Genomic DNA, 26,072 nt, shown 5'->3' with positions numbered 1-26,072 from the left:
ATGGAAAGAAAAAGGCATGCTTGTTATCGGTTTTTCCTCCTGTAATGAATTCTGGTATCCTGTGCCTTTCCTTTCATTTAATATCCAACTCTTAGTTACTTATGTGTTAGCTTTCTATTGTTGTGACAAACTTCCTATGGAAACAATTAGACAGGAAAGGTTTGTTCTGGGTTATGTATGGTTTTGGAAGTTTCACTCCATGGCCTCCTAGATCCCTGTTTCTCAGCCTGTAGTTAGACAAGCATTGACACAGAAGGATGAGGTGGAGCAAAGCTGCTCACTTCTCGCAGCCAGGAATGCAAGGGATGGGGGATGGGAGTCAGGAGAGCAGATGTAGTCAAAGGCACACTCTGAGGCGTCTATAACCCCATCTCTTAGTTGTCTGTTCAGTTCTGAGCTTATCAGTGGATTAATGTATTCATGTATAAGTTAGTGCACCAGGAACTAGTCATCTGGGACCCAAGCCTTCTATACATAAATCTTAGTGCAAGTGATATGCAACTCTGTGGAGTTTATCAGTTGATTATATAATTATATAATGTACTATATTTTTCTCCAGATACATAGATAGCATTGGTATCCTTTTTTTTTTTTTTTTTGGTCAGTTGTTGGGCTTGAATTCTGGGCCCGAGCACTGTCCCTGAGCTCTTCAGCTCAAGGTTACCACCCTACCCCTTAAGCCTCAGTGCCACTTCCAGTTTTCTGGTGGTTAATTGGAGAAAAGAATCTCACAGACTTTAGTGCCCAGCCTTTGGTTTGAACCATGGTCCTCAAATCTTGGCCTCCTGAGTGAGTAGCTAGGATTACAGGCGTGAGCCACTGCACCCAGCTTTGGCATCCTACTTTCTAAGTTCTATTTTTTAGGAAATTGGAGAATTATTACAGACGAGGGGTATGGAATTTGGTGTCACTACTGGAAGGAAAAGAAGATGTGGTTGGCTGGACCTTGTTTCAATCAAATATGCTCATATGATCAATGGATTTACTGCGTAAGTATTCTCCACATGTTTTAGGAAGTTGTAGGAGAGTTGTTGGCCAGGTTTGATTTTTGTGGAGTGCTTAGGATAAAGCCCTGATAGAAAAATCTCACTACTAGTTTCCAAATTGAAATTGTTCTAGGTTAAAGTGGAAGAAGAGAGATCTCATATTCTATTCCCAGCTCTCCATGGTTAGCACAAAAGAATCACAGTAGTCTCACATGTAAGAAAGTGCAGAAGGCAGCAAGTCAAATAGATTAGTAGAAGGACAATGTACATCTACAAAGTGGAATCAGTTTAGCATGAGTGTCTTCGTGCATCAGCTTAACATTGGATGTGCTTATGTAATTGAGTGACTTCATCTGAGTCTTTATTTCATCGTCCTTAAAATTGAGATTGTGCTATTACCCATTTCAGAAGAGGTAGGTTGATGATGAGGTGAGAAATGTACTGAGGTTTCAAAGCTCACTGCCCGACTCACTGAGACCTATGCAGTGAGTAATTAACACTAATACGTAAATAAATGTGTTTGGCTGAGCTACAAATAGTAAAAGATTTAAAAAAAACAAAAGAATTGTAGAGAAAAATCCCAAACTTAGGCTATATATTATCTAATCTTCACAGTTTTTTGGTAAATTTGGATCTAGGTAGCTTCTTTACTCATGCTTTCTGACCAGAAGGGTAGAAGTGATGGTAACCAGAGAGGAAGGAGAGGTGTGTGTATGTGCATACATGCCGTCCTGTGGGCTGCATGGAGGCTGGTGGTCTCTGCTGTGTCCCAACGCACAGCACAGTGCATCTGTCACCACTCCAGGGGCCGCCCACAGTTGGTGTTGTCATAAGAAGCCTGAGCAAGAGTATCTGGAGCCACCAGTGAAGAATCTGGAATCTTCTACTCGTGGAGGGATATACATCAATGTATTACTCTCTAGTGTTTTATGTATGACATGCCTTAAAATAGAATCCTGACCTATTTTCAGAATTGGTTTGGAACTTTGAGCTTTGCATGAGTTTTCTTCTCTCTCACATCAATCAGATTAGGTATTACGAGTTGATGTTTAACATTGTCTTTTCTTCAAAATTAGGTTGGCCCTTACCAAGTTGGACATTTTAGACATGTTTACAGAAATCAAAGTTGGAGTTGCTTACAAATTAGATGGTGAAATCATACCTCATTTTCCAGGTACTCTTTTTTTTTTTTTTTTCCCTTTCAATCTGTGTTTAAAGACTTATTTATTTTTGCCAATCTGACTTTTAAACTCTGGACCCAGGCATATGCGTTATCCCTGAACTGCTTTTTCTCAAGATTAGCACTCTACTACTTGAGCCACAGTGCTACTTCCAGCTTTTCTTTTTTTTTTTTTCCCTAAGTAATTTATTCGAAATAAGTCTCAAAAGTCTCACAGATTTTCCTGCCCAGGCAGGCTTGAAACCATGATCCTTAGATCTCAGGCTCCTGAGTAGCTAGGATTGCAGGCCTGGGCTATGGGTACCCAGCCTTAAAGATTTTCAAAGGCCACATTTCCATGATAACAGGCCAGGGAGCCAGTATGTAGCTTCTGGCATGTTCCATGTTTGATGACTAGATAATTGAGGAATAGGTAAATCTGTGAAACCAGTGAGATTTTGTGAGCTGGACTTGCGCAAGATACAATTTATAATCTGGCCCTGTCACTAACAGGGGTGCCATGGTTTCAGTGTCACAAACTTTGTGTCTTAATAGTCTTCAGAATGACTAGATATTGACTTTGCCCAGTGGGTAGGGAAGTCTCAGTACTATCTCAAATAGCTGTTGTATTGAATGGGGCAGAACCTCCAGATTTAGCCTCTCCGTCACAGATAGCCAGTTGTGAGAACTAGTAGAGTTACTATTATGCAATCTTATCACATTCGTGCAAAGGAAAACACTGGCAATATCTGAGGAACTGAGAATGAAGATCATTAAAAACTCAGTGCCCTGGGACAATGGCAATGGGTGGCTCTTGATGAATGGCATTCATGAAGAAGACTGAGGCAGTTTAAGGCATCATCTAGGGAAGAGAATTAGCCTAAGATTCGGTTACATAGACAGTAGAGATCCAGAGAAGGTTGTAATCTCAACTCCAACGAATCTGAAAAGACATGGCCACTTGCTATGACAAGATGTTAGCTAAGACAGTGGGTTGGTGCAGTCAAGCCCTTAGAGCCTGTAGTCCACTGCCTTGTGCTAATGTTAAAGCTTCCCTTGTTTGCTGCAAAGAGGCCTCTGCCTCGAAGGGCACCATGTGACTGCCTTAGATCTGCCTCTGTTTTCCCTTCTCATCAGCAGAGAATCTAAAGGCCAAATTTCAATGAGGAAAGCAGAAAGGGAACAGGGTCTACATGGTCAGCATTTAGAGCAGATAGCCAGGGTGAGAGTGCACATGGAGGAAGAAGCTGTGGAGGGAGGACATTTGATGAGAGTAGACTGGTATGGAGCCCCTCCCATGAGGCCTGACGGATTGTTGCATACAACCAAGCATGTGCTGGAAGGAGCCAGACCGAGTGGGTGTGCCCTAACTGCTGTAGTAGACAGTGGAAGAGGAACCAAGAGACTCAGTGGGGCTGAGTCATTTGCTTCAGCTCCCATTTTAGATCCTTCTCAGACTACTGGCACCAGCCGTCTATGGTTGAGTTCCCTAGAAACAGCCTGCTGTGGATATTTGTACTGGTTCATAAGTGCTCTAGCAATTAGCTGCGAGAGAAACAGGAACAAGCAGGTGGAGAAAGAAGTTGAACTGCGGTGTTGCCCTCAAAGACTGTTTGGGGAGTTCTGGGGCTAGAATGGCCCTTCAGAGTTGTCCCAGATCAGGCTGAGTGACCCAGTGCTCTGTGTTCCCACAACGGCATGCCACCGGATGTGGACAGTAGCCCCTTTGTGTGAAGGCGAGGCTGGGGAGGCTCTGAGATGTGAGCATTGGCAGGCAGTGCTGCACATCTCTGCCTTGCCGGGAAGTGTGGACAACACAGAGCAGCCTTAGCAAGGTCTCTAGCTGAAGGAACTGCTCCATTCTGGTCTGGGCTACAAAGAAAATCTTAAGGTGGGATTGAAACAACAGATTTCTCAGAAGGAATGTGCAAGCCTTCTGTGAGGTTCTGTCGTTACGAGATTCGTCATTGACAGTACAGAAACTTGAGATGCTCTGAAATGGAAAGGTTTTTTTTGGCCAGTCCTGGGCATTGAACTCAGGGCCTGAGCACTGTCCTTAGGCTTTCTCAAGGCTAGAGTTCTACCACTTGAGTCACAACACCACTTCTGGCTTTTCTCTGTATGTGGTACCGAGGAATTGAACCCAGGTCTTTGTGCATGCTAGGCAAGCACTCTACCACTAGGCCAAACTCCTGGCCCTGAAATGGAAAGTTCTAAAGTTTGGCATCCGCTGTCATTTTCCAAGCAGGACTGCCTTGGTGTGAACTATGTTAGAGCCGTATGACCTCTCTCTACTTGCAGTGAATGATCACATACAGCTCCAGAAATGTTTGCTTCAAGAAACTTTCCCACATGCTATATGTACTGTTGCTACTTTTTGTTGCTTTTGTTACATTTCTTTTTTTTTTTTTTAGATCATGGGGCTTGAACTGGGCCTGGGCACTGTCCCTGAGCTCTTCAGCTCAAGGCTAGCGCCCTACCCATTGAGCCGAGCCCCACTTTTTAAAAAAAATTGTCCTAGAGGTAAATTGGAGATAAGCGTCTCAGGTTGTTTTGTGCCGGGGTGGCTTTGAACCTTGACCCTCAGATCTCAGCCTCTGGAGTAGCTAGGATTACAGGCGTAAGCTACTATGCCTGGATGATGTTGTTACATTTCTAAAATTCAGAAAATTCTAAATTCAACACAGTTCTGATTCCAGAGGTTTTGATAAATATTTGTGAACTTTGTCAAAAAGATGTTTGACAATAAACAGGATGTGCCGTGAACATATATACTCCTTGACTTTTAGCAAACCATGATGTCTTAAATAAAGTTGAGGTCCAATACAAGACTCTCCCAGGATGGAACATGGACATATCAAATGCAAGGACGTTTAAAGAGCTACCTGTAAACGCACAACATTATGTTCGGTTTATTGAAGATGAGCTTCAGATTCCAGGTAAACATTTTATGAACTAGAATCTTTTCTTTTTTTTTTTTATCATTGTCTTGGGGAGCAGGGAACTGCAGACAGACCACAGGACCTTGTGCGGTTAGGCAATCCATACCTTAGCCCTTCTATTTCTACTATAACTGATCTTCTGAACAGAACCAAAGATTATTATCGTGAAGAGTTCTCATGATTTCCAGCAATGTCCCAGAAGACATAATGTAATACTTTATTTCTTGAATGTGATATTCACTTTTAAATACGACTATAAATTCCCTCTTAGCCTCTCTGATAGATTTTGTTTTTAACCCTGTGACATTCATCCTTTTCTTTTGATTTTCAGTCTCACTGAAAACTGGTTTATAGGCTCCCCTCCCCCCCCGTTTGAGCTAAACCATCTTTAAATGAGAGTTGGAGAAGTTTCTTGAATAGACATAGGAAATACCACTATATACAAGGGGAAATCTCATTAGTAAGAAATACAGAAAAAATGGACTGGGTAAACTTTATTAAAATAAATTTACGATGAGATAGGCACAATAAAATTATGTGGTGTGTTTGTCTTAACAGATGCTTTCACTTTATCCTTTTTACATCAATGGAAATTTAAATAAAGTAGCCGGGCGTGGTGGCTAGATCTGAGGATCATGGTTTAAAACTAGCTGGGGCGTAAAAGTCTGTAACTCTTATCCCCAGTTAAGCATCAGAAAACCACAAAGAAGTGGCACTGTGGCTCAAGTGGTAGAGTGCTAGCCTTGAGCTGAAGAGCTCAAGGACAGCATCCAGACCTAGAGTTCAAGCCCCATGACGGGCAAAAAAAAAAGTAGGCTGGGCATGGTGGCTCACACCTGTAATCCTAGCTACTCAAGAGGCTGAGATCTGAGGAACGTGGTTCAAAGCCAGCCCAGGCACTAAAGACTGTGAGATTCTTAACTCCAGTTAGCCACTAGAAAACTGGAAGTGGTTCTGGGACAATGCCCAGGCCCAGAGTCCAAGCCCCATGACTGACCAAATAAAAGGCAAAGTAGATGGCTTTTTTTTGGGGGGGGGGGGTAGGTCCTGGGGCCTGAACTCAGGGCCTGGGCACTGTCTTTGGACACTTTTTTTGCTCAAGGCTAGTGCTTTATCACTTGAGCCTCAGCCCTACTTCTGGCTTTTTTTTTTTTTTTTTTGCCAGTCCTGGGCTTGAGCTCAGGGCCTGAGCACTATCCTTGGATTTTCTCAAGGTTAGCACTCTACCACTTGAGCCTCAGCACCACTTCCGGCTTTTTTCTATGTATGTGGTACCAAGGAATCGAACCACGGGCCTTCATGCATGCTAGGCAAGCACTTTAACCACTAGGCCAAACTCCCAGCTCCACTTCTGGCTTTTTCTGTGTGTGTACTACTGAAAAATCAAACCCAAGGCTTCGTGCATGCTAGATAAGCACTCTACCACTAGGCCATGCTCCTGGTCCCAAAATTATTTTATTTTAGGTTGGTCGTGGGGCTTGAACTCAAAGCCTGGGCACTGTTCCTAAGCCTCTACAAAGATTAATGCCTTGCTACTTGAGCCATAGCACCACTTCCATGTATTGTGATTGTTGTTTTCCCAGTTACTAGTAGCTCCTCACCTTTGGTGTCCTTGAGTAAGCTTGTTTGCCTTCAGTTACTGGTTACAATTTTCTGAACTAAATAGCAGTGAATCTAACAAAGACTGGTGAAATCCTATAAATGTTTATGCCAACAGTGCCATGTGGAATCCAGTACCTCTACAGATACTCTAAAGCCATGTACTACAAAGGATTCTGGTCTCCCATGGTGGAGCGCATGCTGGTCCATAGTACTTTTTTTTTTTTTTGTCATCGGAGAGCTTGAATTCTGGCCTGGGCGCTGTCCCTGAGCGCTTCAGCTCAAGGCTGGTGCCCTACCCCGTGAGCCACAGCCCCACTTCTCATTTTCTACTGATTAAATGGAGATAAGAGTCTTGCATTCTTTAGTGCCAGGGCTGGCTTTGAACCGTGATCCTCAGATCACAGCCTCCTGAGTAGCTAGGATTACAGGCATGAGGCCCTGCCATCGTTCTACTTTTTGAGCTGTAAAAGTTGCAATGACACTTCAGTATCTACTTAGTATCTATTTATCAGAGATGCCTTTCTAGGTATCTAATCAAAAGTTCTTCTGGTCTCTGCTGGTTTGGACCTATGTTTTACTGTCCTAGTCACCGAGATTTGAGAAGCTGTAAGAACGTTTAAAGCAGAGTGTTAGCATGGGGCATGGCTCAGGTGGTAATGTACTTGCCTAGTACTTGTGTCTCTGAGCCCAAAAAAAGAGGCAGATGATGTCCTGCCAGAAACAAGTGTTGTCTGCTAGCAGCAAGTGAAGACAAGCACAGGCTCCCGGGGAAACTGTTGACCTGAGGAGAGTGGGGGAGCTGCCTCTTCTCGATGCCAAAGTTTGGGTGTGGTAACTGATGTTTTTTATGTCCTTTTGTCTTTGTTCTGTGTTCCAGTGAAGTGGATTGGTGTAGGTAAATCCAGAGAGTCTATGATTCAACTCTTTTAAGGATGGCCAGGGATTCAAGAAACACTCCTCTGAGGGAGGGGAAAGACTTAAATATTCCTCTACGACCTACAAGTTCCAGAATGAAGACAGAGTGGATTTGGAGCCTGGCACCTGTTTCCAGGCTGCAAGGTGGTGGCTGTGGTGGAGATGAATGTTGGCATATTCCAGTGCCAGCTTCCTCACCTGGCATAATGGTGGGATCGCCTCTTGCTCCTGCTGCTCATGGTGCCATGTTTCCTCTCAGCGTCTAGTAGTAGGTAGAATCCCTGTTATTTGAATGCCTATGAGTTGCCTCCAGTGTAGGTTTTCTTCATTGTCATTGTGTGTTCCTTAGTTTTGCCCCCTCATACTGTAGACAGTAGGGATGATGCAGTTTTGCACAAGCATTTCTACATTCTGATCCTTCGTTCATTGTAATCTTAGCTGTTAGAAGTTGATAGCAGGCTGAGCTCTGTAAACTCCATAAGGCTATGGATTCTGTCTTCCGTATGAACTGTTTTTTTTTGGCAGAGACCATTGCAAAGTTGAGCTTTGGCAGGGGAGGGGTGTGTTATAACGGGTCCATTAGTTTGTACAGAACTTACTTCTCACTATAGATTATTTAATGCATTAAATATTCAAAGAGAAAAGATGCTTCCCCCAAACAATAACCTTAATTTTTTTTAATAGTCATTAAAAGATCTATTATGATACTTGGTAGATATTTTTTAGTTTCAGACATGAACTGAAATGTGTATCATACCTTTTTTTTAAAAAAAAAAAAATCTAAATCTAATGGATTGATTTTTTTCAACATTGGGCCTGCCAGTGTATCTACAAAATCATTTGCAAGTGTCTAATGAATTCAAATTGTTGGCCATATTTTTGATCATGCCTTCATTTCTCCTTTCTTAGAAAAAAAGGGGGGTCTTATTTTGCTAGTTAGGCATAACATTGTGTTGTAGATTATTCTTCCATGAACCAGTAAATGTTTAAATTAGTTATCACTTAAATTTATTTTATTATGCCATCAATAACTGATTAAAAAGAACCAAATATTTCTAGTATGTGTTGTGTATTGTGCTTTGTTCTGGCAGTAGAAACATGGTACAGAGCAGGAACTGGTTCCCTGAAGAGTGTGGGCAAGGTAAGGAGACATTAGAAACAAAACCTTTGTGAAGGTCTAAATATCTTTTTTTTTTTTTTTTTTGCCAGTCCTGGGCTTGAGCTCAGGGCCTGAGCACTGTCCTTGGGTTTTCTCAAGGCTAGAGCTCTACCACTTGAGCCTCAGCACCACTTCCGGCTTTTTGCTATGTATGTGGGGTACCGAGGAATTGAACCCGGGTCTTTGTGTATGCTAGGCAAGCACCCTACCACTAGGCCAAACTCCCGGCCCCTCTAAATATCTTATATCTCCAGTGTATGGATTTTTATTAATACTTGATCCAAGAAAAGTTCTAAGATAGGAACGGCATTATTGGACTCAGTAAATAACCAACAGTATAGAATAATACTTCTTCCTTTTCCCATTTGGGCTGTCACCTAATATCTGGTCCACTCCACGGGTCGTCATTCTTTGATCGAGGACGCAGCAGCACAGCAAAAGAGCAGCAACAGGCCTACACTCTTGGAATTCACCGGTCTTCCCAGTTCCCCCTACCAAAGCCATTTGGGAGGGCCCAGTACAGCACCAGCTACATGGTAACCTTTTGCAGGGCTGAGAATAAGGTCTCCAGCATGCTGCCTGGACTCTTGAGTTGTGTGTCTGTTGCTGTTTTCCCCATAAATGGGGGGGGGGGAGAGGGGAAGGGGTGTGTCAAGGGTTAGGTACCTGTAATGACCCAGGACCTAGCTAGGCCGGGCTCTGCCCAGTCAGTTCTCTGCAGGTTGGATCATGACTCCTGGGTCTAGGCTGACCAGCCTCATCAGAAAAGAATTGGAGTTACCCAGGCATCAAAATTAAAAGCAGTTCTGCAACTGTTAACTCCGTGGGGAGTCACTGAGAATGCCTGAAGGTGTGTTGTGTTAATGCCATGATTTATTTAGTTGGAAGCATTCCTCCCAAAGCTGCTTCTCTCTCCACAGCGGTAGATCTCTGGCAGTGAATTCAGTGGTGCAGGATTTGATGATACAGTGGCTAATTTCTGGTCCCAGCCTGGAATTGAAAACAGTTGAGTGATTTATCTTAAGATTACCCACTTCTACTTCTTGTTTTCTGGTGGGACTAGGGTTTGAGTTCAGGGCCTTGTGATTGCTCAGCAGAGGCTCTACCACTCTACCACTTGAGCCATGCTTCTAGGGATTCTCTAAAATTTAACTCCCAGTCCTTTAAGCATTTGGGCCCCAAAACACAATAGTTTATGAGATTTAAGGCAAAGGAATGTGTCTATATAGAAAAAAGACTTAGTCAAAAAGTCTCCAGGTGAATGGAATATTAAGTATGCCAAATGTAAATAAAATGAGTCTGGATTTAATGTCCCAATTCTGGACTGCCAGGCCCTTTTGGTGCTGCATGGCCGATGGGCCACTCTCTGGTTGTGGCCGTCCTTGCCTGCCACCTTCCCTCATTGGAGGTCCTGCCAGTTTATAAGTATGTGGCCTGCAAAGGCTTGTGCTGAAAGTATCTTAGTGACAGCATTCTCACAGGGCTTTGTTATGATGTTGGGCATTTTTCTTACATTAGCTTTCAGAAATACAACATCATCACCGCCTCATTTGTCAAGTTGACACAACTCAGCGGTGAAGCCTGAATTTGACAAAGATTCTCAGACTCCAAAGTCTCATAGTTTTTTATAGTTCTATTCCACCATCCTTAGCAAGTAGCCAGGTGTAAAGAATTTTTTCTCTTTTTGTTGGTCCTGGAGCTTGAACATGGGTCTTGAGTGCTACTATCCCTTAGCTTTTCTGCTTAAGGCTAGCACTCGACCATTTTGAGTCAATCTCTACTTCTAGTTTTCTGGTAGTTAATTAGAAATAAGAGTCATGGATTTTCTTGTCCTGACTGGCTTTGAACCATGATTCTCAGACCTCAGCCCCTCCTGATTAGCTAGGATTACAGGTATGAGTCACCCGCACCTGGCTTCAGCAAACTTCTTGGTAATAAAAATGAACTCGAGGAAGCTGAGATCTGAGGATGTAGGTTCCAAGCTAGCCCAGAAAGGAAGGTCAAGTCCGTGAGACTCATCTCTACAGTTTACCAGCAGAATGCTGGGAATGGTAAGAGTGCCAGCCTTGAGCAGCAGTTGAAAGACCCTAGCTCAGAAATAAATACAAACTAAAGAACTGGGGCATGGTTTTGAATGTCGTAGCAAGCTTGAGGCCCAACCACCGAAACCAAAGGAAACAGGAAACTCATTAACCCAGTACAACTGCCACATTTGTGCATCTGGAGGTTTGCATTTTATTGTGTGCTGGTACCAGGGCTTGAACTCGACTTGGGTGATATGCCTTAAACTTTTATCCTCAAAGCTAGTGCTCTACCACTTGAGTCACATATCCACTTCTGGCCTTTTGTTGTTAGCTGGAGTTAAGATCCTCATGAACTTCCCTGCCCCAGATAGCTTTGCATCGTGAGCCTTAGATTTTACAGTCTCCTCCTGCACTGCTAGGGTTACAAGTGTGTTCCTGTGCCTGGGTGCCAGGGGAGTGATACAAGGGCAAATTCCTCCAGGGCTGGCCTCCTCCCCCAGGCTGTGAGCTGAGGACTGCTCTTCCTCCTCCCCACACAGTGTTTCATAAGCAGTTCGTAAATACATCAATGAAATGCAGTGAGCTGAGAAGTTTGATGGAGGAGGAGTTCTTTGAAGGGAATAACCCTAACCTATCATGGGTTATATTTAGCCTGTTCTTTAACAAGTCCCAAGTCAGAAACCTCAGAGCACTGAGCTTGAGATGCCCCTCTGCCCTCACACACACAGTCAGAGGTACAGCTCAGAGTTGGCACTCATGCCTGTGAGTGTTGGGCCCCGGCTTCTATCCTGCACAGGAAAGAAAGTGGAAGAGGGGAGATTGAATCCCCGAGACAGGATAAATGGTTTAAAGGGCCTGTGCTTTGATAAACTTGAAGCTTACTTTCCTTTCTCTGTGGCATCTTTATTAGGCTTCTGGCAGACTAGTTTTTGCTTTGCTTGAACCCAGCTTAGGCCCTGTGACTCATTGCTCAAGGCTAGCTTTCTACCTTTTGAGCCATAGCTCCACTTCAAGCTTTTTCGTAATTAACTGGATATAAGTCTTACAAGCTTTCCTGCCTCAGCTGGCTTTGAACCTCAGTCCTAAGCTCTCAGCCTTCTGAGAAACTAGAATTATAGGCCCTGTTGTCTGCAGGTTTGTTTTTTTTTTTTTTTAAATAGTGTCACCCTGGCCTCTCAGGCTGTCAGCTGGCACCAGGCTCCTGAGTCATCCACTCCCCGCTCCTCCTGTCATGGCCCAGATCCCACCTTTACACAGCTTAACTTTTACCTCATCCTTCAGCTCTCAATCATTTTCTCAAGGAAAACTGATCTGTGAAAAGGCTGCCAAAGCAACACATAATCTCTACTTCAAGTGGAATTTTATGGGTGCATCTATGCTGTTTTGCCTACTGAATTTTGTGTGGAAACTGTGTCTCTCTGCTTCATGAGGCCTTGTCAAAACCTAGCATACTGCCTGCCACATAAATAGGGTCTATTAAGCATTTATTGCAGGAATGAATGAAAATGAACCCAAGATCAAATCGTCAGTTATAAATATGCCTTCCAAGAACCCCCACTCCTAGACATACAATCAGACAAAAACAAAGAACTGTCTCAGCAAGGCAGTTTACCTCTGCAGAAGGGTGTGCTAAAAATCTGGCAGGTGGGTGGCTCTCTACCTGGAAGTAACTTAATTTCTAAAGCATTAATGTGTCACATTTCAACTTCCCTAGTGGCTTTCTGGGGCCACAGCAGGTGGCAAATAGTCCATGAATTTTCTAAATGTTCTGGGGTTCATTTGGAAATAATTAGAAGCTGTGTAAAATAAGCCAAGGAGAAGGCCTTCAATATCTATCTGTCTAATGAGATTTCTGTCCCCGTGGGGGACTGGAAAGAAGGCTCTGTTTCCTGTCACTGTTTAGAGGATAGCGGGCTGTCACTCCCAGTCCTCTGTACTCCAGCTGTGAAAGCAGAAGCCCTGCTGGCATCCTGGCCAGCTCTCCTTTCTGGCCCTTGTAAGTCTTTTCTTGACCCAGTAAGTCTCCCTTCCTTTCACCCTAACCTACAGCCTGAGCCTGCCTGGTCTCCTTTATCACGAAGTCTGCCAATGAGCGCGCACTTGTCATCCTAGCTTCTTGGGAAGTGAAACCAGGAGAATTGGACTCCAGAACTAGACCAGGCGTAAACATGAGACTTTATTTTAAAAATTAAAATGTTTAAGGCCATGGCTCAAGTGGTAGAGACTCTACCTAGAAAGTCTAAATCCCCTATTGCAAAAGAAGAAAAAGAAAAACGCAGTCAGCAATTCATTGTGTGAACTCAGACTCCCAGCCGGAAAGTGGAGCTGGTGTCATGTGCATCCCTAGATCTTCTCTGATCTGCCTGTGCCTCATCACAGAAACGCAGGGCAGTTGAGAATTTCTAGACCATGCCCCACATAGGTTGAGTTGTGTCAAAGTCATTCAAGCCGGCAAATATGAGGGAAAAGCTCTTTCAACAGTATGTTAGGGATGGCCTCTGTCTTGTGGCCCAGGCTCACGCTCCAACTGTGTCCTAAGAAGGACCCCGGTTCATCTTCATCCCTACGGGCAGCTGGCCGAGGAGGAACAAGTGACCTTGGGTCCATCTCACTTTCTGCGCATCTCTGGCCCCAGCACAGGAGCGGGTCCCCAGCCAAGTCTCACAGGAGGAGCTGAGCAGACTCACACACGGTTGATTTCAGTGACTTAAGACCACTTGATTGGACTTACCAATTGTGTAGAATGGCAGAGAAAAATGTCTTTGGTAAGTAGTTTCTGTATGCCATGGTTCAGCAGGCTTTGAATGTCTTCGGAAGTAGATATATTGAATGAGTGTTTGTTGGTCTAATTGAGCCTGATACGGAGTCTTAGATGGAACTGACAAGTCTATGAGTGGTCTAAATGGAAATGAAAAGCTAGGTGAGCACGTGGAGAGGAGCACTTCCGTTCTCTCATCAGTCATCTACCCCACGGAGTGACCAGGACATGAGCAACAAAACCCCATTGTTCCAAGGCTGGGCAGAGCAAAGGTGCCACAGAGTTAGCTCGGGCTCCGCCCATAGCTTCCCTTAGTATCCTCCTCCCCAACCACGGGTAACAGAAGATGACCTGTGTGTGTCACACTTCCAGCAGCTGTGCCACCAGGTGCTGCAGCCTGTGCTCAGCTCCTCATGGCATCCCTGCATCTCCCAGGGTCCCTGCATTTCTCCAGGGCTTCGCCATAGCATCTCTGGATGCTGTCCCTCTTCTCTCAGTCAGACCAATGCTGCAGTACAGCTGAGCGTTCCATAGACCTAAAACCTGTCATCACCTTCCTTTCCCCATCTCAGTTACTCACCAAAGAACAAACAAGAACATAATGTAAAGCCAGTGTGTTTCCTGACACTTGTGAAAGTATCCGTTCACTGGTACAGCTTGTTTGTCATAGTAAATATACCCTGGTGATAAGTTTTGAGATCTTAAAAATATGGGCCGGGAGTTTGGCCTAGTAGTAGAGTGCTTGCCTAGCGTGCATGAAGACCTGAGTTCGAGTCCTCGGTACCACATACATAGAAAAAAGCCAGAAGTGGTGCTGTGGCTCAAGTGGTAGGGCTCTAGCCTTGAGAAAGCCCAAGGACAGTGCTCAGGCCCTGAGTTCAGTCCCTATGACTGGCAAAAAAAAAAAAAATAGCCATATATTTTATTGTAGCTATTCTAGGAATTGAGGATGCCTATCAACAAAGACAGTGCTAGGAATGCATGTCAAGGTTATTTTAATCACAGGAAGAGCAGGAATACTTCCATGTTAAAAAAGAAAATAGGGGCTGGAAGTTTGGCCTAGTAGTAGAGTGCTTGCCTAACCTGCACAAAGACCCGGTTCAATTCCTCGGTACTACACACAAAAAGTATAATTATATAGCATTGTTTTTAATGGTTGCATACTGTCTTTGCATACCTATATTACTAACTTAATACTTCTCTCTTCTTTAAAATATATATTTTACTTTTGAAGATACAGAAATAGAACCACATACCTATAGTCAACTTGTATTTGACAAAGGAGCCAAAGATGTGGATACAGTGGAACAAACAGCCTTTTCAATTATTAGTGCTGGCAAAACTGGGCAGCCACATGCAGAAAACTAAAAATTGACCCTAGCCTTTTGCCATGTACAAGCATTAATTCAAAATGGATCAAAGACCTCAATGTCAGGCCAGAAACCTTGAAACTGCTATACAATAGAGTTGGAGAGACATAGGCACAGGCAAAAAATTCCTGAACAGAATCCCAGGACCACAACAGATTGGAGAGAGGCTCGATAAATGGGACTACCTAAAAATACAAAGTTTCTGCACGGATAAAAGCATAGTCGCAAAAGTAGAGAGACAGCCAACCAAATGGGAAAAGATATTTACCAATAATACATCTGACAAGTGCTTAATATCCAGTATCTGTAGGGAACTCAAGAAACTAATCCCCCCCCCCAAACCCAAGAAACCAATCACTAAATGGACAAGGGAACTAAAGAGAGACTTATCAGAAGAAGAGATTAAAATGGCAGAAAAACATGAGAAAATGTTCATCATCCATGGTCATAAAGGAAATGCAAATAAAAACCACCCTAAGATACCACCTTACCCCAACAAGAATGGCCAAGATTCTGAACTCAGACAATGACAATTGCTGGTGGGGTTGTGGAAAAAAAGGAATCCTACTACACTGCTGGTGGTATTGTAAACTAGTTCAGCCACTCTGGAAAGCAGTGTGGAGGTTTCTTAACTGAAAATTGACCTTCCCTACAATTCTGCCATACCACTCCTGGGCATCTACCCTGAACATCATAACCCAGGATATGATAAACACACCTGCTCAGCTATGTTTATCTCTGTACTATTCACAATAGCCAGGTGATAGAAACAATCCAGATGCCCTACTGCAGATGAATGGATAAAAAAAATGTGATATATACACACATACAATGAAATTCTACATAGCCAACAGACAAGATAAAATAATGGCATTTGCAGGGAAGTGGATGAATCTAGAGTGAATCATGCTGAGTGAGACAAGTCAAGACCAAAGGAACAGAAGTTGCATGGTATCCTTAGTATGTGGCTATTAGATCCACACAGTACAAGAAGGAGGACTCAGTATTTGCATACCCAATGCTATGGACATGGTATTGGAAATATAAACACAACTACATAGACACAGAAATCTATGACTATTGACATGTTTTATTACATAGATTAATACATATCTATGACATACAACCCCTCAACCTAATTTTAATTATGTTCTAGAATCTAAGTGCCAGTGATTGTATATAGAGATTCCCTTCTTGAATACTTATTTGTTAAATACGTCATTTGAAATATGATATAAAAATCAATGTTAATATAAAAAAGATATATATATATATTACTTTTGATTGCCACATAGCAATTATACATGTGTCACTGAGATGGAAACCCGTGGACACAACGTGTGCATGTCAGAGCAGTGATTGGCATATCTGTCATCTTCATTCCCAGGGCTTGACTCAGGGCCTGTGCACTATCCTTAGGGTTTTTCAAGGCTAGAGCTCTACCACTTGAGCCACAGCTGTTTTTATGTATGTGGTACCAAGGAATTGAACCCAGGTCTTTATGCATGGTAGGCAAGAACTTTACCATGAGGCCAAACTCCTGGCCCTATTATTACTATTACTATTATTATTATTATTATTATTATTATTGCTACTCCTGGGCCTGGGCCTTGAAGTCGGCCTGGGCACTGTCCATGAACTTCTTTTGCTCAGGTCTAGTGCTTTACTACTTTGAGCCACAGCACCACTCTGGCTTCTTGGTGGTTAACTGGAGATGAGAGTCACACTTTCCTTTTCTGTCTGACTGTGAGCATCAATCTGCAGATCTGTTATTTGAGTATTTGGGTAGCTAGGATTACAGGTATGAGTCACTGGTGCCTGGCTTAAAATTATAATTTTGAGATGGAAAAGGCCCACAACATATTAAGTACAAACATACTTTAAGTGGATTTGAATGTTATGTAATTGTTCCCATAGAGTTGTGGCCAAAATATAGTAAATAGATAAGATGAAAATAAAGTATCTACTGCTGGTAGAGTGCTTGCCTAGTATGTATGAAGCCCTGAGTTCGATTCTTCAGTATCACACACACAGGAAAAGCCGGGAGTGGCGCTGTGGTTCAAGTGGTAGATCACTAGCCTTGAGAAAGCAGCAGCAGCACAGTACAATTCTATGCTATTTTGGAATAGATTTGCATAATAGGCGCTGTGGAATTCCTTTGAGACTGACATTTTGGATAATACTCAACTTTAAAATTTTTGACTGCATTTTTTCTGAATGTTTTAATAAGTGCTTGTTTGTTTGTTTGTTTGATGTGCTGGTACCAGAGCTTGAGCTCTAGGTCTCTCACTCCCTTGGCTTTGTAGCTCAAGGCTGGTGTTCTACTACTTGTGACTTAGTTCCACTTCTTGCTTTTTTTTTTTTTTTGTCGTCGATTGTAAGGCTTGAACTCAGGGCCTGGTCTCTCTCCCTGAGCCCTTTTGTTAAAGGCTAGTGCTCTACCACTTTGAGCCACAGTGCCACTTCCAGTTTTCTGGTGGTTAATTGGAGATAAGAGTCTCCTGGAGTCAGGTTGGGTGGCCCAGGCTCAGTGGCTCTTGCCTATATAATCCTAGCTACTCAGGAGGCTGAGATCTGAGGATCAGGGTTCAAAGCCAGCCTGGCACAAAAGGACCTGAAACTCTTACCTCTAACCTCTGGAAGTGGGGCTTCGCTCAAGGGTAGGGAAGTAGCCTTGAGCTGAAGAGCTCAGGGGAAACTCCCAAGCCCAGTGGTAGGGTGGTAGCTTTGAGCTGCAGAGCTCGAGGACAGTGCCCAGGCTGAGTTCCAGCCCTATGACCCCCCCCCAAAAAAAAGTCTCATGGAGACATTTGTGCCCAGCTGGTTTTAAACCGCGATCGTCAGAGCACAGAATGAGCAGGATTACAGATGTGAGCACCAGCACGAGGTCTAAACCTCTCCTGTCAAGGTTTTCTATGAAGTAGGCAGATCATTATTACCCTTATCACATGGTTCCTTTACATCCCTTCATACGATCATTCCACCTTTGACGACCTTGGAAATGAAGATAAGGAGTGCGCCTCACCTGGGTGTCTTTACACTGGACTCGTGGTGTAGTCTTGCCAGCTGCCCAGTGTAATAACCATGGAGGTCCTTTCCTTGGTGATTAATGAATGTACTAGTCGAGAAAGGAGAAAACAGCAATCATGACAATTATTCTTTTATAGGATACTAGCTATCTGTCATACAAAACAGCTTTGATCTTTGCGCCCCTGGCCCCTGGCAGGGAAAAGCCTGTGGACTTCCTGCAGCATCGTTACTGTAACAAGTTTCTCTGTGCCATGCCTGCACGTATGGGGCTGGTCTGCCCCCCACCATCCACAAGTTTCTCTGTGCCATGCCTGCATGTATGGGGCTAGTCTGCCTCCCCCATCATCTGGCCTCCAAAGTTGTTCCTTCTTTTCAGGATTCACCAGAACATGCTTGACAAATCAGGTATTGGGTTCAAAACATCAGGGGGAAAGAAAGCTGGGTGCAGTTGACTCACTCCTGTAATCCTAGCTACTCAGAAGGCTGAGATTTGAGATTCAAGCATTGTGGTGTGAGGCCAACTCAGCTAGGAAAGTTGTGAACTTCAACTAACCAGCCAGAAGAGGAAGTGTAACTAAAGTGGCAGAGCAAAAAAGCCAAGCAAGAGCAGGAGGCCCTTCTACCAGCATGCAAGAGAAGGAGAGATGGGCTGGGAAGGCGGCCTCGGGGTAGAGTGCTTGCCTAGCATGCATGAAGTCCCTGGGTCCAGAAAAAGCCAGAAATGGCACTGTGGCTCAAGGGGTAGAGTGCTAGCCTTGAGCAAAAGCAGCTCAGGGACAGTGCCCAGGCCCTGTATTCAGGCCCCAGGACTGACCACCCCCCCCCCAAAAAAAAAGAAAGAAAGGTAGAGAGAGAGAAGCTATATAAAGCCAATAGGATAGATGTGGATGAGCCATGCTTTATTTTATTTTGATAGTAAGATTTGTCTTTTTAAACTGTGATGACTACATGTGTAGGAACTGAAGTGAAGCCATGCTGTGATGTTAACCCAGAGGCTCGGGGCGCAGGCACATGGTCTCCAGCCCGCCTAGGCCCCTGTGGGGCCCTTTTGAGTCATAAATGTGAGGCTGTGTGGAGGGAGCCAGGGGAGCGGGGGGTCACGTACACATGAGTGCTGGGAGAGGAAGGCCATGGACCTGTAAAGCCAGGATGTCCAGCTGGGCACTTTTGGGAAGTCACTGGCTGAGGGGACTTTTGGAGCAGGGTGGAGAAGTGTCTGGAACAAGGCACTGGCTTCAGACCCTGGGAAGAATGCTACCATTCCTTGGAGAAGGACCACAGGAAGATGAGCGTTGCTGGGAAGATGTCTGCCTGCTGGGTCTGCTTTCATCATCCTCAGATTCTGAGCCCTCGCAGTAGAGAGCCAGTGGGAAGGAAGGGTGTGCATTATATCTACAATGAATTTAGATAACGAGCAGAAATTAAAGCTGTGCCTTCCAGTCAGCACCACTGCGGAGTGCACATAGGTAGGGTAGCCTGCATTCCGCTGGCTCTAAGAAGCAGCTCTGGTCCTTCTAAGCCCCTCACATGCTGAGCCAAAGAGGGAGCAAGGGATGGGGGAGAGGCTCCGAAAAGACTGTGAGCTTGCTAGCCGGCGACCAGCTGGCCTTGTTGCCTTGTGCTGCTGGTGACGACAAGCGTGTTGGTGAAGCAGGCCTGGCCCCGGGGTAGAACCCAGGCTCAGTTCACTGTGTGAAGGCCCAGAATCGAATCCCCATGACTGCCAAAAAGAAATGAAAAGGAGTGCCTAGTGGAACGAGCTCTTCGCCTCCTGGAAGCTGGGAAACAAGGAGAAGGCAGAGGAAGGGGTAAGGTCGAGTATTCCTGGCAAGAGCTCGCCCCCATGACCTAACTTCCTCCCACCACCTCCCCAAAGTGCTCCCAGCTGGGGTTCAAGCTCTGAGCTCCAGCAGGGGCCTGGGTGGGCCTGGCTGTCTTGTGCAAAAGGAAGTCCTGAGCAGAGTAGGCCTTGCTTTTTGTCTGTGCAAACAGGATACTGTGAGTTCAGATTTTCCACAGACCACAGACTGTCTAGACTTGCTCAGTGACTGGGATAATGCAGCGGAGCCCTCAATTACAGCAGGGGATTAAGTCATGAGAGAGAAGCTGGCTTTAAAAGAGGAACAAATGACAGGTCTGAGGCAAGGGTAGAACACAGTTGTCTTAGGCACCCATCCAGCCCCTCCGAGGGCTCCCCTGGAGCTGCACGACAGCTGGCAAGGCACCCACGGGTACTGGTCTGCATGAGCAGTGCTGCCACCAGGATGCCTGGCCAGGGTAGGTTAAGAGACACGGTGGTGATGGGTGAGTCCAGCTCTGCACCAGCTGCTCGGATGCAGTGGGCTGGGAACGCGGCCTAGTGGTAGAGTGCTTGCATCTGGCCTTGGGTTCAATTCCTCAGTACCACATATGAAGAAAAAGCCAGAAGTGGCACTGTGGCTCAGGCGGTAGAGTGCTGGCCTTGAGCAAAAGAAGCTCAGGGACAGTGCCCAGGCCCCGAGTTCAAGCTCTAGGACTGGAAAAAACAAAAATGAAAACCAGGGTGTGGCACCAGGCATCCAGTGACAAATCTGGGCACATCCTGGGCAGGCTTGGTGGGAGTGTGGAGAGTGCAGGAAAGCATGCTCGGGATGTTGGTGTTGAAGGGAGGGTAGCATGGATAGAGAAGTGGAGAGAGCGAGGGGAGGAAAAGATGCACTTGCCTCTGCTTCTTTAGATAAATATTCCAAGCTCCCCCATGTGGCCTTCTCCTCAAATGTGAAAAGACTTCCAATTTGGAGATGAAAAATCCCACTTTTCAGAAGAGAGCTTTTTCCTCCTCAGGGGAAATGCCTTGACCAGCCCGAGCTGTGCAGTACTGACAGCTCCCCTGCACAGACGCAGAAGCGGATGCCATGACCCCAGCCTTGGCTACCGGGCCCTCCAGGGCTCTGCTCAGTTCCTGGCTCTGGGGATCCCCTCACGTGCTTCCTGTGCATTGTTTACAACGTTCTCATGGCTGGGCTTTCCTACAAGGTGTTCAGTCTCCACAGAGCAAACTTTTCCCCCAGAGGAGTGACTATATCTGGAGCAGGATCTGGGCTTAGCCACAGACAAGGCTCAAGACACCCAGTGTAGGCCTGGAACTGTGTCATGTGAGAGCTCCTCTGTGCCACACATGGGTGAGGCTTCACTTTGCAGAGAAGATGGCTCCTAATTCCAAAGTAACCTGTAAGAAATAAGAGGGCCCTGCTTTATCACAGTGAAAAGAGGCTCTGAGAGGTTAAATGAACTAAGCCAGAGCCATGGATCAAATATGTGTATGTGACTTTTTTCAGAAGAACATTATTTTTAATAAATGGTGTGATTCTTCCACTTAAGGGAAGACAGGACCAGCACATACATGCAAAGGACCATGAAGATTACCAAAAAAATCTCGTAGGTCTGATGAACACCTTCTGTAACAGCAAGGTACAAAATCCAAATACAGGAAGTGCAGATGTGGCTCAAGTAGCAGAATTTTGAAGCAAAAAAGTCAAGCAAGAATAAGAAGCCCTGAGTTCAAGTCCCAGTCTCGGTACCAAATAAATAGAAAAATAAATCAACATGCAAAAATCAGTAGCTTTTCTATATACCAGTAGTGAGCATACTGAGGGAAAAAAGGGATAACGTTTCATTCATAGCAGCTCCCCCCAGCTACCAAATCAAAAATAAAGCCAAAACAACAACATCCCCACCAAAAGCACTGGAGAAAAGACTCTTTGTTCTTAAACTAGGAATAAATTTAATCAAGGAAATGAAAGATCTCTGCCATGAAAACTATAAAACACTGAAGAAAGTGTATCTACTAAAGAAAGCACTTGGGGATGGGAAGACCTTCCATATCCATGGATTGACAGAATTCATACTGTGAAAATGGTCATATACTGAAAGCAATTTATAGATCCAAACTATAAGCCCCATCAAAATTTCAATGTCTTGCTTCACTGAAATAGAAGAAGAAATCCTAAAATTTACATCAAAGTGCAAGAATTCCTGAATAGCAAGTAGTCAGTGGAGGTACCACAGCTCCTGATCTACATCAGACTACAGAGCAATCACATCAAAAGCTAGCATGGTACTGGAACAAAAACAAAACACATAGACCAGTGCGATACCATAGAGAACACAGCCAGAAAGCATCACAGTCACAACCATGTGGTTCTTGCAAAAAGTACCAAAAAATCCATTGGAGAAAAGACAGCCTCTTTAACAAATGGTTCTGGGAAAGCTGGATACCCACATGCAGAAGACTGAAACTAGATCCTTACCTCTTATCCTGTTCAATAAGTAAGCTGAAGTGCATCAGTGACCTTAATGGAAGACTTTACTTGGGCCCACAGATGAGATGGGATCAGTATAAAGGCTGTCTTCCCTCAGACTCCTCCATGTTGTACAGTGTGTTTTGTTCTGAGCTATTCCATCCTGCAGCCATTTTATGGCCATCTTGGAGTCCAGGAAGGGCCTGGATCAGATCAACCACCAGACCACCTGACTGCCACCTCTGACCACACCTAGGACTTGGGACTCTTGTAACTATGTCTTATCTTCTCAGCCCTTGGCCCCAGTTCTTCTCATTTAACCCCCAAAATGGCTGTGGAAGTGCTGAAGTGCTGTCTTTTCATGGCTATCACATAAAACAATTCCTTTCTCTGTATTCCACCATGTGTCTTTTATTTTGTCCCAACTGGACATGTGGAATTCCTGGAGGTTAGCCCTGATGTCTGAAAACTCCAGCTTTAAGAACTTTACCTGGGTGGAATCACAGGATGGCGGTCAAGAAACTCTCGTAGTCGGATGCCAGTCATGATAGGTGGGAATCTGAAACAAAATTATCATGAAATGAATTGTCTTATTGCCAGATTTCACATATTTCAAGGTAAAAGATTTTGCTATAGTCTGGGACCTGGAAGATTACCAGAGGACCATATATGGAGGCTTGGTACTCTCGGAAGGCCAGGAAACCTTTCCTTGGTGGGGCCTTGTGGGAGGAATAGGATATTGGGGGCAGGCCTTTGAAGAGTATCCTGAGACAGGTGGCTAGTTTTTTGTTTGTTTTTTGGTGGGTTATGGGGCTTGAACTCTGGGCCTGGGTGCTGTCTCTGAGCTCTTTAGTTCAAGGCTACCACCCTGCCCCTGGAGCCACAGCTCCACTTCCCATTTTCTAGGGTTAAGTGGAGATAAGAGTGTCACAGATGTTAGTGCCCGGGCTGGTTTTGAACTGTGATCCTCAGATCTCAGCCTACTGAGTAGCTAGGATGACAGGTGTGAGCCACCCACCCAGATTGGCTAGTTTTTAAAAAAAATTTTGACAGTCCTGGGCCTTGAACTCAGGGCCTAGGCACTGTCCATGGGCTTTTTCAAAGCTAGAGCTCTATCACTTGATCCACAGCACCATTTCTGGCTTTTGTCTATGTATGTGGTACTAAGGAATCAAACCCAGGTCTTTGTGCAGGCCGGGAATCAAACTCCCAGGCTTGGCTAGTTGTTTTTGAGGCAGGGTCTCGCTTCCTGCTCAGCATGCACCTGGAACATGATCTATGTGAGGCTTCCTATCATAGCTGGAATGAGTGATGTACACAGCCATGCCTTCCTCCATTGAGATGGGGTTTGCAGAGTTTTCTACCTAGGCTATCCTGGATCTGTGATCCTTCCAACTAGTGAGGATTGAACAGATGTGAACCACTGGTACCTGTCTGTATTTTAGTCAGCCTTAAAAGTATAGCTATATAGTAAATATCAAAGTGTTAAACTTATGTATGAACATGTAATAAATGTTATTTCCACACTCACAGCCAATGCAATGGCTGTGCTCAGAATCAATAATAATTTAACTTTCGTCTTTCAAATGTATAATTTTAATTGACTTAGTAGAAGATTTTTACCTAAATGCATGCATCTCAAGTCAACTTCTCCTGGAGCAGACATAAGTTCCAGGCCCTGGGTCAACTTTGGGTTGACTATTCTCAAAACATGTTCAAGATTTGATCTGTAGCCTGGCACTCTGGGAGTGGTGACAGTCTAAGAGATGGGGCTTTTTCTTCTAGACATGGGGGATATAATGTGTGTGTGTGTGTGTGTGTGTGTGTGTGTGTGTGTGTGTGTGTGTGTGTGTTAGGACTCTAGCCACTTCCTTACTTCTCATGTTCCCCCAGCCACCACAAGTAACTCTATTCCCTGATATGTTCCTGCCAGGATTTGCCATCAAAGGCCTGTGTTTGGTTTAAAAACATTTTCAAGACTGGCATCTATTTTTTTCTTGCCAGTCCTGGGGCTTTCTCAAGACTAGTACTTTACCACTTGAGCCACAGCACCACTTCTGGCTTTCTTTTTCTGTGTATGTGGCACTGAGGAATTGACCTCAGGGCTTTGTGCATGCTAGGCAAACACTTTACCACTAGACCATGCTCCTGGTCCCCCAGCATGCAAAGAGTTGAAAATAATATTGTTGGCTAGGTGTAGTATGCACAGTTGTAATCCTTTCACTTGGAAAGCTGAGGCAGAGGGACTGTGTCTGAAGCCAGTCTGGACTCATAGGGAGACTTTATCTCCCTATGAGAAGAAAGAGGGCAGGGGTCAGGAAGTAGAGTGCTTGCTAAGCCAGTGCTGTATTGATGGCAGGTGTTCAGGGGGGCTATTCAGTAATTGCTCCCCCAGGGAACAAGTTCTGGAAGGTCCATCTCCCTCTCCAGCAACTGTCACCATTCCTTTGTCGATTCTACTCCCTTTCTACTTCTTGGTTCCAAATTCTACCATTCTCCAGGCCTGATTCAAGGCCTAGAACATTCTTTGGTCTGACCTCTGCTCTTGAGTTCCAAGGCATCCATGCTCCCTCCCTCCCCGACATCCCAGAATCTTTGATAGAGGCTCTGGTGAATTTTGGTTCTGGGTCATTCCAGAACATTAATTTATTTAATTTAACAATTTAGAGAGTAGTTCTTGGTTTTTTTTTTTGCTAGTACTAGGGCTTGAACTCAGGTCTGGGCACTATCACTGAGCTTCTTTTGCTCAAAGCTAGTGCTCTACCACTTGAGCCACAGCACCACTTTGGGCTTTTTCTGTTTGTGTGGTACTGAGGAATCAAACCTAGGGCAAACTTTCTACCACCACTAAGCCAAAGACTAGCTCCTTTTTTTTTTTTGTGGGCCTGGGCACTGTCCCTGAGCTCTTCAGCTCAAGGCTATTACCCTACTCCTGGGCCTGGGCACTGTCTCTGAGCTCTTCAGCTCAAGGCTACTGCCCTACCCTTGAGTCAAGCCCCACTTCTCATTTTCTAGAGGTTACTTGGAGATAAGAGTCTCAGCTGTGTGGGAAGCATAACCAAGAAGACCCAGTTCAGACTAGCCAGGGATCAAACAAAAGGCGATGCTGAGAAATTTTAAAAAGCAAAATGTGGGGAGCATGGCTCAAGTGCTACAGTGTCTGGTTAGTAAACTCAGGAGCCTGCGTTCAACCCCAGTGGGGATTGAACCACCAAAAATTAAAAGAACAAACAAGTAAACACATTGAGCTAAAACTCCTAAAACCATTCCAAGTTGACAAAGGTAAGTCTTCACTGCAACTCTTCAAACAATTCTTGACACAAAGTTCACCATAAAGATTTGCCCTGAAGTTGTGAGTTCCCATCTGTGGGACATTCAAGACGTGATTGGCTGTTAATACCATAGCTAGTAAGCAGGTGGAGAGAGGCTTTGGCAGCCCTGCCACGCTGATGATACCTACAGGCCGCAGTAATCCGGGACTTCCTCGATCTCACATGAAGTCCTTTGGGGCAGCAAATACTCAGTTACCTCCTGGTGTTGGTGACCCTCCAAGAACTCACTGCAGAGTGAAGGGAGCTGAACCCCTGACATCATTCACAGATTATGATGCTTGCTGGTTAGAAGGCTTTGCTTGTAATGCCTCCAGGAATGGAGTTTATAAAGGTTCCTGTGGTTTCCATGGGAGCCTAGCTGGAACTTTCTCTCCTGTAAAGATTGTCCCAGGGAAGGTCAAGAATCTGGATGGTGCCGTATTTGCCTTTTACAAGCAGGAATTGCAGGAATCGAGGAAGTTGGGTTGGCACCAGGGCGGAAAGATCCCAATCTTTCCGGTCTAGAACTAGAGTAG

The 26,072-nt window shown here is 44.7% G+C and overlaps 2 protein-coding genes across 2 annotated transcripts in view; one reads left to right on the top strand and one right to left on the bottom strand.

Annotated features, from left to right (window-relative positions):
- The window catches only part of Adss2 (adenylosuccinate synthase 2), a 34,860-nt gene extending 26,496 nt beyond the window's left edge, over nucleotides 1-8,364 (top strand). Inside the window, exons 10-13 of the mRNA XM_090341518.1 lie at nucleotides 865-989; nucleotides 2,063-2,160; nucleotides 4,935-5,084; nucleotides 7,567-8,364. Coding sequence (XP_090197644.1) covers nucleotides 865-989; nucleotides 2,063-2,160; nucleotides 4,935-5,084; nucleotides 7,567-7,619 — 426 coding nt within the window. The 3' untranslated portion in view covers nucleotides 7,620-8,364. The remainder of the gene's footprint in view (nucleotides 1-864; nucleotides 990-2,062; nucleotides 2,161-4,934; nucleotides 5,085-7,566) is intronic.
- A 1,252-nt stretch (nucleotides 8,365-9,616) lies between these two features.
- On the bottom strand, nucleotides 9,617-25,830 carry Spmip3 (sperm microtubule inner protein 3). The gene is made up of 5 exons (XM_090341517.1): nucleotides 25,686-25,830; nucleotides 22,716-22,784; nucleotides 17,941-18,033; nucleotides 13,519-13,685; nucleotides 9,617-9,753 (listed from the first exon to the last, which is right to left on the bottom strand). Exons 1-5 carry the CDS (start codon nucleotides 25,817-25,819, stop codon nucleotides 9,641-9,643), a joined length of 576 nt encoding a protein of 191 aa, XP_090197643.1. The 5' UTR covers nucleotides 25,820-25,830; the 3' UTR covers nucleotides 9,617-9,640.
- Between the last annotated feature and the right edge of the window lie 242 nt (nucleotides 25,831-26,072).

Source organism: Megascapheus bottae, chromosome 10 (genome assembly GCF_031878675.1).
Source record: "Megascapheus bottae isolate mThoBot1 chromosome 10, mThoBot2.hap1, whole genome shotgun sequence".
NCBI classification, from domain to species: domain Eukaryota; kingdom Metazoa; phylum Chordata; class Mammalia; order Rodentia; family Geomyidae; genus Megascapheus; species Megascapheus bottae.
This window is presented reverse-complemented; position numbering and strand designations above follow the sequence as displayed.